Source organism: Rhopalosiphum padi, chromosome 1 (assembly GCF_020882245.1).
Source record: "Rhopalosiphum padi isolate XX-2018 chromosome 1, ASM2088224v1, whole genome shotgun sequence".
NCBI classification, from domain to species: domain Eukaryota; kingdom Metazoa; phylum Arthropoda; class Insecta; order Hemiptera; family Aphididae; genus Rhopalosiphum; species Rhopalosiphum padi.
Genome location: NC_083597.1, coordinates 4,461,242 through 4,477,278, shown reverse-complemented (window position 1 = coordinate 4,477,278; position 16,037 = coordinate 4,461,242). Strand labels below are relative to the sequence as shown.

Below are 16,037 nucleotides of genomic sequence, written 5' to 3'. Positions count from 1 at the left end.
AAAATGATTTTACACGGTGGGCGGCGACAGAAGGTCTTTATTTATTGCGATAAATAATAATTTCGTCGGTGTAAAAATATTGTGTGTGAAAAAGGCGTTTAATCCGATAAGTAGCGTATAACTACAAGACTCGTATATTTATATAGTGTTACGCCTTCAATGGAATTCCATTTAGAAATCACAAGTCGTCACAAGGAAAACTCAAAACACGTGTCACCTATTATAAAACGTATTATATTATTATAATAATATATCGACTGCAGTAAAAAGCTGCAGAAAGGGTTTAGAGACATAATGAACTCTTTACGAGTTAACCCACGTCCCACATTTAAAATTTTTATTGCAAAAACATGCTATTTTTGCGAACATTCACATTAAATCCATTATATATAATTTGAAGTGAATATTGCGAACGATTCGCGTTGTGTGAAACCGGATTTAATATTGAGATATTTAACGTTTATTTGTCAAGAAAACGACATTTGGAACCATAAAAATGACTACTTCGGATTAAAAGCGACTTTTGTAAAAGTTATGAAAGCTAAACAACGAACTGAACATGGTACTTGGCCCTTATTATTAATATTATTGCTTATCACATTTTTAAACTTTGATACTATTAAAAATGTATTATTCCTTTTTCTCAGTTATATATATATATATATTTGGTAAACGATATACTCGTTATAAACCATATAGTAAAATATTTATAAAATATTCCAAATTTTAATTATTTTTCTCAAAACCTACTATACTAAACCTAAACCTATTAGATTTTTTAAGACTTATTTTAATTTTGCTCTACTGAAAAGTAGTAAAACTGTCGCTTAGATCTTTTTTCCTTTTATCAGTACTTCTGGTGGTGATTTTAGTAGTTTTATCAAAATGGCTTTTTCATATCAATACTGTAGCTATCAATACCATGTGATTTATAAGCCAAAAAAAAAATTTAATTAAATTAAATTTTTTTAATAATAAATACAATGTAAAATTTGTTATAATATAAAACAATATTATATAATTAAAATAATATAACTAAAATATTACTTGAAATTATTATTTTTAAAAATTAAATAAAATTGTGATTTTATGACAATTTTATACAAATAAATAGATATTATATTAATTTTTTTATTTAAATCATCGTCTAAAATATATAATGACATATTATAATACGAATATACTCGTACACGTCATGCATTATAATTTTATTTTTCATTTCAAAATGTTTGTTTTTGATTATTTTATTTATACTCAATTATCTTATACAATATACATGGTGATTCTTTTATCATGCAACACTAATTTTTTTTAAAACTATTTATTTCTTTAACTTTAAGTACGTAATAAACGTACTTTAAATACGTATAACTCATAAACTACTCGCCCTAAATTCGATTTTTATGTATCAAAATATTCAGAAAAATATTCTGCTTTGGAATATGAAATTAAAACTCTATGTTGTCATTCAAAAATGTAAATACTTAAAAAAATATAAGGGTAAAAAATATTTAAAAATATAATTTTTTAATAAAAACGTTGTTTTTAACAACTTGAAACTATATAAAAAATGTTTTAAAAAACATAAATACTTTTTTAAATAATGAGTGTTTCATAATAAAAGAATCACTCTGTATATATTAAAAATTAAATATTACGAATGAATTCAAAATTCTGTTATAACGTATATACCATACTACTATTAATACACGAGCCAGGAAATTCAATTACTCAATAACATATTATTGTTATGAAAAAAGTTTAGAGCAACGATAACCGGCGTAGCCGCCATGTTTGTTACAGCCAAAATTGTAATTTCGGTGTAATTGATATACCTACGCCTAATTTTTTTAATGAACCAATACACTTTTATTTACGCGAAAAAAACTATATTATTATTGACCACGACCACGACAAGAGCCAAAATGAAATTCTATAAGGTACCCTCAAATTAAAGATCCCACGTAGAGGAAATTTACTTACAGCACGTATAACAATGAAAGATTCTACCTCACAAGTACATATTTTGTAAATAATATATTTTTTTTAAATATTTACATTTCAGCAATATTTAATTATTTTTTAAAATTTTGTAAGATTCCAATTATAAAGCATTTAGGACCTAAAAATCTCTCATAGTTATTAAGCACTGATCATTACCTATATTGTATTACCTATTGTAAAAAGTACTTATAAAGTACATTGTACATTGCAAGAAACGTATTGATTTATAAAAAAACATTTAAATACATTTTAGCAATAAAAAGTAATTGAAATTTTTAAGAGTAATACTTGTGGTAATCAAACGCTATTATAATACTTATAACTTATAAGATCTTTTTTTCATGCATTCATATTATTTATAAATAAGGTTAATTAGCCGTTACTATTATATGAGCAAACAGGTACGCATTAATTTCTACGAGTATAATATGTTAAATCTAACTATTTAAGTCTTACAAACGACATGCATTAATGAAAAAAAAAACACGAATTTAGATGAATGCAGGTGTTCATCTTATTGTTCCGTCTTTCCTGTTATTGATAAAATCGTCTCTATAAGCGGTTTATTGTCTTGTCTACACAATATATAATTCAAAATACTTTTGATTTTTACCTTCGATACCTTTTAACGACGTTATCAAGCCGACCCACAGGCCATGAGAAGCTGCAGACTGATGTAGTAAACAATTTGAAGCTGCAGACTTGTATAGGTATTGGACTTTTTATCCAAAAGTGTTCGCCATTATGTCTGAATGTTTCATGTTTATTTTATATAGTTATTGTTTTGTCAATGCCTCTAATAATCACTTGTGCCTATGGACCATCGATCTATTTATATTTTTAAAGGACATTTATTCTATATATATTAATACAACAGCAGCTCACCGTATCGTCGATCAGTGCTCTCTGCTTCCATCACTCACGTGATAAAAAATAGGTCTATGTGTGTAGGTGAAATGCGTGCGTGTAGCCACTAGCCGTGTAGGCAAAAACATGTACGTATTGCAGGCCAAACGCTAAAAATGCACCTACACGGGGGTAGCTGGTGTTATACAGAATTATAAATAATGTATTTTTGTCGAATGAAACTGATATTTGTTACCTCAAACTGTTTGATAAGTGGTAAAGTCGATTTATAAATAGTTCACACATATATTTTAACCACTGGCCTACACTCCACCTGTGGAACCTCCAGCGTCTAGCCAATGATATAATATGATATAATTGGTGGTATATGTATAAAAAAAGACAAGCCGGCGAGATGTCACCACCGTTGGGCATATCTCCATTAACAACAATAAATTCATTAGTATCATACTATCATATCCCTATTTTATACTATTACTGTTATTATTATTTTTATATCGACAGGCCAAAGTCCGATGGCAATTAATATTGTGACAATAATTTTGTTGTTATAATCGTTTCCCTGATGAGATAGTGTATATGCGAACGAACAAAGGTATGTAACAAAACTTTCTTCTTGTTATCTACCACAAGAGAGGGGTAAGCAAACACTTAGTAATATCTATTGTATGAATTAAAAAAATTTTTTTTTACTCTATTTACGAAAAAACCAACAAGTATAATCTTCTTAAGAAATTGTCGTCAAGTACCTACACATCCATAAAACAATAATCTGTCAATTCTACACCTTTATAGTATTTTACAATATTACAATAATATATTGTATAGATGTATCCGTGATGGTATTAACCATACAAATATACAATACTCGATACTCGTACTTATACTCCTTACGGGTGTTTCACATATGAGAAGGTACATAATATTTTTATGGGTAATGCCCCTAACCTCATATCCCGACCAGATGAGTACACTTATCGATGATAATAATAATAACAACAACAACAACACAACACGGTAACAGTAATAGCAATAGGTAGCAACATCAATAACGACAACCATATAATAGTAATAATAATATTTCTGACAAGTAGGATTAAACCGTGTACCCATACATATTATGTGAGCATTGGCGAGACGGCGTTTATGTTTACAAAGGGCATACGTGAAACGCCGCGGCGAGAGTTCGAAAACCATGGTAATCCTCGGTCGCAGATCAAGACGGATGATAATCGTCTTAGTATTATTTTCTTCTCGCCTGCAATTGTGCGCGCGTGTGTGTGTAGCCATGTAAGGGTGGTTTTCGGGGGCACAAAAGTGTAAAATAACCCACACTCGAATTGAATATCTGTACTCTGGTTATATAATTTATATACAACACGATTCACTAAGTATAGGTACTTTCCCCCTTATTTTTTCAATAATGAGGCTATTAAAAATTTTATTTTTAAAATTTTTTAAGTATAATAGTAAAATACCACACATTTTAAATTACATAGATTCTTATACTATTTAAATTTTAAAGAGTATCCTGTGATGATGCGAACTTTTCTTTTTAAACGAAAACCGCCCGGTTTTTTTACTGTAAATTATTTAGCAGATGATTTTTTTCAATATTTTGATGCTTCTAAATTGAAATTTGTCATAGTATTTTCCGAGCTATTAACACTAGTATACTTAAGAATAATTCATAGATTATGTCTCCATGATAACACAACATATTTAATTGTTTAATAACTGTTAGTTATTTATACTTATATATTAACATATTACAATTTGTAAAAATTGTTCTACTAATAGTATATTCAATATAGGTACTAGATTAAATATACTATCAATTTTATATTTTTGTAAAATAATTTTTAAAGACTATTCTTCCTTTATTTAAACATTTTAATAACGCAGAAACCACTAGTTAAAAATTTGATTTAGATACATCAATATTTTCAAAAAAAAAAAACATCTACTTAATAATTTACTGTATTAAAAGATTATTTTAATTTTAAAAACAAGCATTTATATTTCTACAGGTTACTCCTGTTATAGTAAAAAATCTAAGTACCTATTTAAAAATATGGCCTTTTCTATTCGCTACATGTCTTTGAAGTATATTACACCGGTGACCGATGTCATCTACAGATTAACATCCTTGGAAAAATATCAATCTTATAGTCTCATATACGATATACAATTACACTTTACACAGTTATAATGTTAAATTAAATCAAGCATAATCATGGGTAAACATTTTATTGCAGACGGATATCAAGAACTACAATTAGTCAAAATTTGTGAATATGAATTGCCCGTTTTAAAACGTGCAGTCCTCATCTAAGTCCCGACTAATTGAAAAAGACGAAAATGTGATGCAACAGGGCCTGGAAGTGTTCAGTCATAATATGAACACAGACAATAATACGGAACTATCCGAAACTAAGATGTTATATCATCAAAATATATTTCAAGAATAATTAAAAATAAAAATCAACATGAATTTTTACAAGTTGTTGTTATGTGATTTTTTTTTTGACGCATCATTAACATACTTAATTGTTATCAATAGGGCCATTCACTAATAGCGAGTGAATACAAGCGAAAAAAATCTGTAACCAAGTGAATTAGTATCTATTGAATTTAAAAATATATATTAAAAATCAATAAGTAGGTAAGAATCTTTTGCGTAATGGATATTTTTAAACATCGAGGTCATCCGGTGAAGTATTTTAAAAATCTATCAGCCTAATAACCGCTTAAGAATACTTAAAAATTTAAAAAATCAAAATAATACGTTTAAATACAAATAAATACGTTTTTTTAAAGGAAAAAAGAGGAGCATACACAAAGAGGGAAAATCACCTGTAGATAATATTATCATTGATTATAGAATAGACTATTCTATAATTAATAATAATATTAAATAAGTATACAATGAATGGATTTCTTCCAAACGCATATTATTATATTGTTGTCGTCGGTTTCAAATTTTCTATCTCTATAAAATAATAGATTATATATATAATATATGTGAATGTGGTATACCAATGTATACATATATACTTTTTTTATAAATATTTTTCACGTCGGCAAACATACACACGCCTACACACACGCGCGACAAAATATAATAATATAACATAATATACGTGTTTATTATCATTATTATACTATATATTTATATATAATATATAAATGTAACACCTCTCTCAGTCTCCGACGACAATGTACGCGGCCTTGCAGGCGCCGATATCATTTTATATACATACACATCCTAAATATAATACTATATACATACTATACATAACATTATGTATTATACGCGATGACCCTGCAACTCAGAATATAATAATAATAATACTTCTTTTTATTCGCCGTTTCGATATTGTATACACCCACAATCGTCTCGTCGTATTGTGAATGAGCTCACATCCTGCTACTGCGCCACTACTACAACACATTACGTCTATAAATAATATGATATATTATTATCTACTAATTACTATATGTCTATACCATAAAAATCGTTTAATTTACCTGTATATCAGTGTATATTATATTATTTTACACACGTATTGATGTAGATAGTAAGTATATCAGTTGTTTGTCGTAATGATTTTCAAAACTTTCTTGTTTTTATTTTTATTTTTATTTACTTACTGCATGCTAAGAAACAAAAAGAGGTATACTATAATATTAGGTATATTATGTACTTATATTGTTTATATTAACCTATAGTTAAATAACTATATAATTGACTTGTATACATAAAATTTTATTATTTTCAAAATTTAGTTTTTCTAAGACTTCTCTCAAATCTTTAAGCCACCTTCGCCATTATTTCACGTGTTAATGTACAACCAAAAATCACTTGGAAAAACAATTACCATAATATGTAATAAATTATTCTGTACTTTAAATTTCAATTTGATGATAGTGTTTGAGTAAAAACCTCGGTAAAAACGTTTAAATATTTTAATTCTCATCGAATACTTTAAATAATTATGTTTATATTTTCTCTAAGAGTTATTTTATATTTTAAATACATTTTTAAAGTGTTATTTACAATATTGGATGAAGTTTATGACAGTCTAAGAAGTAAAAGTAACTATATATATATATATATATTATTATATGATAGAAAATTTAATTACTAAATCAAATTGTTTATTTTTAATATTTATTATTATTACTAAGCTAATATGACAATTTTATTTCAATTTATTATTCAATTATATTATCTCAATATTTATAATAATATGACATTCATAACAAATCGTTATGCTGCTCAAGTTGGAATGATAAAATGCCAAAATTTCAATGACTATTTAACGAAACACAGAACAAATTATTATTGGTGTATTTGACTTTTGTTCAACAAAACAATACATATTTTACATTTGAGTATTTCATGACGTTTGGTTGAAACGGTATATGCATAGGCAATCTGTAGTCATGTAGGCAAATTGAGTATACTGTATACTGATAGTAGAAGGTTCAATGTAAATAATATGTAATATTATAAATATATAATACCTGTATTACCTTTAATATAATTATTATATAATAAAATTATATACGCATTGATAGCTAAAAAATAAAAAATAAATATGCTATCGTTATATATTATAGTCAGATGCTTTGGAGTAGGTAATTAAATAAATAACTAAGTATCTATCTATAGTCACCTCGACTAACTTCTTGACTAACAAACATAGTATATTCTAATTACTGATATGTAATTTATAAATTTATTTGCTAATATATATTTGTATTGTATAATTTATGTTTAATGTAATTAGTAATTAATAATTATGAATAACACGTTAATATTAATGCCCCACTTACGAAAAACCTTGTACGAAGCAAGGTAAATTTATAAATTCACCTTGTTATTCGAAAATGACATAAATAATATCGTTATTCTAAATCATAATTAAAATCTACGAACCAAAATAGTATTATATTTAATAAATAATAATTTTTAACGCCATAACATTATAAGAAACAGACATTTAATAATAAATTATAAATAAAAAAAAAAAAAATGTTTAAAAAAAAGCTTCGAAAGTCCCTTAGTTTAGGCGTAAAAACTGAAAAAATACTACAACGATACCCGGAAGACTGTGGGCGGACCAATTAACTGGATTAGTTAACAGCTAGGTAGAAAAAACATTATTATATTACTAAATTAAAAACAAAAGAAAAAAAATCATCTGAAACCACATTTACGATTTACCGCAAGATGTTTTACCATAGAACATAAGTATATTGTGCATAACCAGGGTTAGGATGTTTATGTACTAAAAAATGTATGAATATGTTATATGCACTTACGTACGTCGTACACACTAAAAAACAGCTAATTCTGCATGACAATTTAAAAAAATAAGGAATGCAATAAATACATAGACAAATTTAATTTTTAATAGAATATAAACAAATTGGGTTAATGCAAAAAATGACAAAGTCTAGTTTAGCGGCCACTCAAATTTTTCGATTTTTTTTCGGAAACCTATGTATTTTAACGAGTCTTAAACGATGGTGTAAAAATAAATTTGCGGAAACCATTAGTTTTGAAGTTATAAACTTACGAAGTTCACGATTTTCGGTTTTTTACTCATACACGTGACACTATTTTTTTTTACATTTTTACCGCTTTTATATAATGAATAGGCAGTGATGCCTTGTTAGCGGCACTCGTCGCTGCGCAAATCGAAAATATCCCTCGACTTGCTATGCAACACCACCTCAAGTAGGTCACAGGGTAAGTTATTTCGTAGTATGTGCAGTGATTACACGTTTTGTTCCTCGGTGCAGTCGCTCTGCTCCGCAAATCGAAAATATCCCGTCACGCGCCTGAGTAAAAAACCGAAAATCGTGAACTTCGTAAGTCTATAACTTCAAAACTAATGGTTTCCGCAAATTTATTTTTACACCATCGTTTAAGACTCGTTAAAATACATAGGTTTCCGAAAAAAAAATCGAAAAACTCGAGTGACCGCTAAACTAGACTTATGACCAAAAGGTATATATTTTAAAAAGAGTTGCATTGAATAATAATTATTGTTTGTTTTAAATCTTCGTTTATTTGGTGTTAATACGTTTACGTGTATTTGAGTTTTAAGAAGGTACCTTTATTCGGTATAACCATATTGAATTCTCAACTATAAATACGTGATAATTTGTAAAATATAGATAATCAAATTTATTTCAGATTCGGTTAATAAAATACAAAATTATGGGATTTTTCAGTATTTTGCATCGATAACCGTTAAATATACGCTTAAAAAATGGAAAAACACAAATAATGCACTTTTGGAAAAAATAAATGGTAAAATATGCATTATGTCATTATACAATCATATTATGCAAAATACAATTTTGATATTTTGAATATAGATATCATGAAACACATTTCTATTTAAGAATGGAAGCTATTAGACAACTTAAAAAAAATATGAAAATTATAAACATTCTAACCCTGATATATCAATATAAGATTTTACTCTAATCATTATTAAGGCCCGATGATACTAACTAAAAACAAAGAAATTTGTTAATTTATTCAAATTTATTTGTATTTTGATTCAATTTAAACTGTACTTACTGTATAAACACGATTGGTGTATGTTGTTAGTATAATTAAATTAATAAATATATAAAATTAAATGTAAGTCCGTCCATAACCATAAGACAACAATCGACAAGGCGACGACCGATTTAAGCACTCCTACTACAATTTACAAATATATTAAAAAAATTATAATTTTATTTGTGTTTTTAGTGGTTTTTACAAGTTTAAATTTTATGAAACTGATTTCGCGGACGCGGGTGTAACAGTATAATATTATTTTTGTTAACGCGTCTTTGGTTTGGCCATCGGTTGAGGTCACACTGATTGATTGTAAACGCTGGTTTTTCCCGCGTTTTCCAAATTGGCGGTAAAACGTCCATTATTTACGACGCGATAAAGAAAAAAAAATCGTTTGTCTTTTTTGCTCGTCACGATTGACTACGTTCCCCACTCGCCACTCTTGGTGTTTATTGTCATTTTGCATTTGTCATTCGCCATTCGCCTTTCGCTCGTTGCTGGTTTTCCGCGTACATTATTGCACTCAAATTTCTTTAAAGTCTCATTTAACGTTTATTCAAGCCTATTTACCGTCGACATCATGCCAAGCCCAGTGAAGAAAGTACGCAAAGTCTCCGACGAAAACGTTTTGGGTTTCTCCAAACTTTCCGAACACGGTTTTGCTCCGACTAAGGGTAGCGAACACGCGGCCGGATACGATTTGAGAAGGTATGCTAATCTGGCATATTAGAGCTATTTTAATGTGTGAATTATTAATTATTAGTTCTCCCACAGTCCCAATCAAATATGAACAATTTATTTTTTAATTATTTTACTACCTCAAAATAATCTTCTTTTTAAGTATTATAATACTATAGTACTATACCACGCCTCTCTAAATAATTAACTCTTCAACACATGTTTGGATTCATGCTACTTTGTTTATAAGCTATCTATACCTAAATATATTACTATATTATATAATATATATCATTCTTGTTCTGTGTTGCATCATTTTAAATTTTTAATTGAAAATGAAAAATTGTATGTCAAAAACGTAGAATTACAATAGCACAGTTGGGGAGGGAAATATTCATTAGGTACCTATTATGAATGCAAAATATTTAAGCACCAATGATATAGTTATGTTTATTATTATATCTAAAGTTAATTATATACTTATTTGTTTATCTATAGTGCTTATCCATATGTTGTAAAAGCCCATGGCAAAGAGCTTATAAAAACTGACATTCAAATTAAAGTGCCGGCGGGTACCTATGGCCGTGTTGCTCCACGTTCTGGACTCGCCTGGAAAAATTTCATCGATGTTGGTGGTATGTATCATAACTTGAAATATTTAAAAATTTAGTTGACTTTTTTACATTGTTACTGTCATTTTAGCGGGTGTGATTGACAGCGATTATAGAGGAAATGTTGGTGTTATATTATACAACCATTCTGATGACGACTTCACAGTAAATAAAGGCGATAGAGTTGCACAACTCATTTGTGAAAAGATTGTTTATCCGGATGTAGTAGAGTTTGAGGTATATTGTATATTAACTATTTTAATTAAGCTATAATTTATCTAATCACCTCTGTTATCTTATTATTTCAGACATTGGATGAGACTGATCGAGGTGAAGGTGGTTTTGGATCCACTGGCACTAATTAAAATGTTAATATGTATCCTGTCGTGCTGTTTTTAATTTTTTATCAAAATATTGTGATACCTCATTATAATTAATCTTTTTTTTTTTTAAGAAGCTTTGTAACACAAGATCCTTTGTAGTTAAGTTAGTCATAAACTTGATGTATTTTATAAGTCTGTAAATTGATAAAACGGGTGTAATTTTTTTTATTTTATGATAACTTTTATTCTATTTACAACATTTATTTATAATTTCTGATTTATCCTAAGACATTGTTAAATAATATAACATTAAAGAAGAACTAAATCACAATTTAATTTTTAATTGTTGATTTTTTGTACAAACAAACAAAATTGTTATTAGTTACAGCTACAAGATATTTGCCACTATAATGAACAGCACATTTAGCCATTACTATGTCATATACATCTACTTCCAACTTCTTTTTCTTTTTCAAATAACTGTCATGAAGTTTGGGCCATTTCAAGACTGAATTGACAGTAATGATCTTAGGATCACTTGTTGTAGATTTGAAGGATATGTCCTTCAAGTTGTAAATCCATACGCTACCTTTATCATCTCCACATGCCAAGAGCTTGCCATCTATAATATTTAAATAAAATATTCATTGGATAGAGTATTTGGGTTTAAATTTTAGCAATATTAAATACATACCAAGACCAACACTACAGCTCATAAAATAGTTGTCTGTATCACTCCATTTTAGTACGTAAGGTGGTATTACTAAACACTTGTTGTCCTTAGTTTTGGACAGTGTTTCATCTAGATTGAAAATGTATATCACTCCGTGCAAAGCCACTTTAATGGCAATCCAACTGTCTTTAACAATCTCAATTGAATCAATTACATTTTCATTTTGATCCTTGTACAGTTCATTAGGATTTTTAGGCAATTCAAAATCTACGGGTTCTTGATCTTGGCTATAAATAAATTGCAGTAATGAAAATCCTTATTTCCAAATAAAAGTCATTAACAAAATTGATAATAATTAATGGGTTATTTAAAAATGTATAATATATAAAATTATAAATTATTAAATAGATCAAAAATATTAATTTATATTATTATATTATTTACTTTTTAATCGTACTGAGAAAGTTAAATTTAAACTAAAACACCTATATAATAATATAAAAATAAAACATAAACAATGAGCTATAATGAATTTATACAGTAATATCTAAAATATTCTTGGTATTACAATTTTAAATATTTTTATGTACAATTTGAGATAGGTATTGATGAAATGAAAAGTAAGTTTGTTAGTGATGAATATATTAGTTAATTTATTATTTATTCAATACGTCAATGGCCAGATTATAATATGAAGTCTGTGTAAAATACTAATAACAGAAACGTGTGCTACCTCAGTTTATAACTGTTTCTTTTGACAGTTATTTTAGAAATAATATTAAGTTATATGAATGTTACAGGCATAATAGCCATATGCCCATATATTATGGAATTAAATTATTTAATTTTTATATAAATATTACACAATACTATTCAGTATTCGTATACAGTTTTTTAGAGTAAATAAAAACAACATTTATTATTTTGTCTTAACAGTGTATAAACTTATTTATAATTTTAGCGTAATCTCTGTAATCTAATACAAATGGGCCCAGAGCAATTGGATTATTGAAAAATCTGCACTATTGGAAAATACACATAAAATAAAAGAAAATTGTATATTTTATGATTATTATTAAATAATATTTTTTCACATTATTATAGTTTAATTTATATTGATAAGCCTTTAACCTTTATGTATTACAGGTTCTGTATACATATATTTATTATTGAGAATTCATCTTATTATATTTATTGTTATTTGTCAGTTTTCTTGTCATCATTGTAAGAATATAAAAATAATGAACTTAGAACATGTTTTTGCCCGTCATAAGAAAAGGTTGGATAATTGAAAATTTGTGATTTTATATAGCTGGACTCTGGACTTCAAGGATTAAATGGTATCTTTAATATTTTTTTATGCATAATTTATTATAATTAATGATTAACTAGTAAAATTTTTAAGCTTGAATTTTCTGTATTAACTTTGGAATTCTGGGATGAATAACTGCAGTTCAAAACTATAATTATTATATTATTACTTTAATAATATAGTTTTATTATAATAATTTTTTTTTTTTAATTTGTTTGGTAAGATAAAATAAAATTGAAAGTTTTTGGTACGTTAACTACCGATGACAACCACACAGACCACCTGGCACCTACTGATAAAGTTAATTAATTAATTAATTAATTTTTTATTTTATTAGAAATTTGCAATCTGTAATTTATTGTACACAATAAGTAAAAACGATAGCTGTACATAAGTATATACAAAGCATAAAATTATGAACAAGCACATGATGAGGGAAGTCACCCAGTGATGGAACCCTCTAATTTAAATACTGTTTTTTTTTTTAATTCTAATTTTGTCAAATGATTTATGAAATGTAATAAATTATGATCTACGGAGTAAAATTAATTGTTTTACTTGAAAAATTGTTTTCAACCACCAGCTCATGTATTCAGTTCAAACGCGCCACCTAAACATATACTCATTGCTATTAGCTCAAAGTCCTACAAGTGATCAGGGGTCAACTACAAGAATATCCAATATATTTTAAATAGATCATAAATACACAATACCTTTGAGAGTTATGCCATCCTTTTAAACCAATATTAGTGGCAATGAGTAAATAATCATTTATTTCACAAAAAGCTAATCCAAATATTTCACATTTGAGATCAATTGAATTTTGTTCTTCAATGTTTACGATACGAGAATTATAAATTTCAAATTCAAATATGAATAAGTATCCATTATTTAGGGCACCTGAAAACAGAAGGACATATTGATCGATAAATGAAAATAATGCAACACAAATTAGCAATTGAAGAGGAAATACTCACAAAACAATACATTTTGAGAAGGATGAAATAAAATGGAGCTAATAAATACTTTTTTAATGTTCATTATAGGCAAAATGTAGTGAAGATATGCTGAATTGGTTGACAAGTCTATGAACACAATTGTATTGTTTGTCCCACCAGTGGCCAATATCTTGTTGTCAGGACATGCTGTACTCCATGATAATGTATATAACAGTCCTCTATAAAAATATAAAAATTAAAACAATATCCCACTAAAATAAAATTAATTCTTAATCACGATTTAAAACATACAGACAATAATAGGAAAAAAGTCACAGTAAAGAAATTAAAATAATTTCCAATATTTTTAATTACCTACACATCCTGCTATGTAAAACAGTTAAAATGTTACTCATAATTCCAAAAACTATTCATATTTTTAAAGTAAGTCACAAGTAAAAGTTTCAATACCTTGCTTAGGTGAAGACTTCAAGTGTACACATTAAGTTATATGGAGGGTGCCAATATTCTACCAAAAAATGTAACACTATTAGTCGTTAATTATATTTTATAGTACTTTTAATTTATTAAAAATGTTGAGTTACAAAATACAAGCTTTGTTTGAGATTATATAAGAATTAATAGTATAATTAATAAAACTTAGTATAATCAATTTGACAAGTTGTATACATAAAAAATCAGTTTGATTTTTGTTACATTTTTCCTAGATTTCTTATAGACATAATATTATGATTGATAAGTAATATCAGTATAATTTTGTTTCTGTTATATTATACTATGTAATGTGTATAATTGAAATAATTGAATATCTCAAACTTATTCAATGTTGTAAATTTTAGACAGATGAAAATAAATTTAACTTAAAATAAAGAAAAATTTTATAATTTATAATATTTTCTTTGGAGTAAATAGGTCATAATAAATTCTTAATAACCGTATTGAAAAATAATTAAGAATAACAACATTTTTGATTGGAAAAAGTCACAATACTACAAGATTATAACTAAGTCCACAAAAGGTAAGATCAGTAAATATAGAAGACACATCGCAGCCCTACAAAAATCAGTTCTTATCACCCTACCATAGTGAAACATATTCTTTCCGCCTCGATGATAATGTATAGCATAGGGATGAATTGATGTGTTCTCTCATAGAGTATATAGAATATACAGTCACCTGTTATATATTGTACTTAAAATATTTAATATTTAACTAATACTATTATAAAAGAAAGGTAAAGCTATAATAGATTTAAATTATTTACTTGACATAAGTATATCTATACTGGACCACTCCAGTCTTCACGTCGATAACACAGACCTTATTTCCACCGCAAGTGGCAACCAAGTGAGACTTTCTAGATGGATCGAAAGCAGCATACCATACCTTTAACCAACAGAAAACCATATATTAATACATCATGTATAACAAAATTATTGTACCCTGTGTGTTGTAGGACTGTGCTAAATAACAAAAGTTCAATCAATTATTACTTATTATTATTAATGTTACCTGTGTGGACACGTCTGCTGAATCATTGTCGGTCCTTGAATGACATCTGAGGAAATGGTGCACAACAAATTCACATTCACTCATAATCGATGGATGACAGACAGGCAGACTGGAAAATGATCGATTGATGCAGTGTAAATATCACCCGACTCACCAGAGAATATTTCTGAAATTCGGAATGGTTAATAGCACGCAAATCAAACACTACAGATTAATATATCATTAAAAAAGTAGTATATGAAGTAGTACGTTACTCGGCAGTAATGAATACTATAGTTAATACGTTTCAAATACTGTAAAATTTATTGTAGTTATTAGTCCTTAACATAATATTTACTAACAGTAATTTTGATTTCATGATTTGGTGAATTTCCCTCCATTTTCACATCTAAACTCTTTTCGTTATTATCACTTGATTGCAAAAGCGAGCCGGCGAGACCACATCAGCTGTAGACAGTACTATCACATTGCGGTACAATAATCAATATTATCAAATACTATATACGATA

The 16,037-nt window shown here is 27.4% G+C and overlaps 2 protein-coding genes across 5 annotated transcripts; one reads left to right on the top strand and one right to left on the bottom strand.

Moving 5' to 3' along the window:
• Positions 1 to 9,850: 9,850 nt before the first annotated feature.
• LOC132931794 (deoxyuridine 5'-triphosphate nucleotidohydrolase) lies at positions 9,851 to 11,408 on the top strand. Its single transcript, XM_060997811.1, has 4 exons — positions 9,851 to 10,168; positions 10,637 to 10,773; positions 10,841 to 10,986; positions 11,058 to 11,408. The coding sequence occupies exons 1-4, from the start codon at positions 10,041 to 10,043 to the stop codon at positions 11,112 to 11,114; spliced, it is 468 nt and encodes a 155-aa protein (XP_060853794.1). The 5' UTR covers positions 9,851 to 10,040; the 3' UTR covers positions 11,115 to 11,408.
• LOC132931793 (leucine-rich repeat and WD repeat-containing protein 1-like) lies at positions 11,292 to 15,963 on the bottom strand. Of its 4 annotated transcripts, none has more exons than XM_060997810.1 (7): positions 15,870 to 15,963; positions 15,529 to 15,694; positions 15,281 to 15,402; positions 14,035 to 14,234; positions 13,771 to 13,957; positions 11,767 to 12,032; positions 11,292 to 11,694 (listed from the first exon to the last, which is right to left on the bottom strand). In XM_060997810.1, exons 2-7 carry the CDS (start codon positions 15,610 to 15,612, stop codon positions 11,405 to 11,407), a joined length of 1,149 nt encoding a protein of 382 aa, XP_060853793.1. In that variant the 5' UTR covers positions 15,613 to 15,694; positions 15,870 to 15,963; the 3' UTR covers positions 11,292 to 11,404. The 4 variants fall into 4 exon arrangements, with proteins under 4 accessions (XP_060853793.1, XP_060853792.1, XP_060853791.1 ...); XM_060997809.1 differs by having other exon boundaries at positions 15,783 to 15,886; XM_060997808.1 differs by having other exon boundaries at positions 15,778 to 15,881.
• Between the last annotated feature and the right edge of the window lie 74 nt (positions 15,964 to 16,037).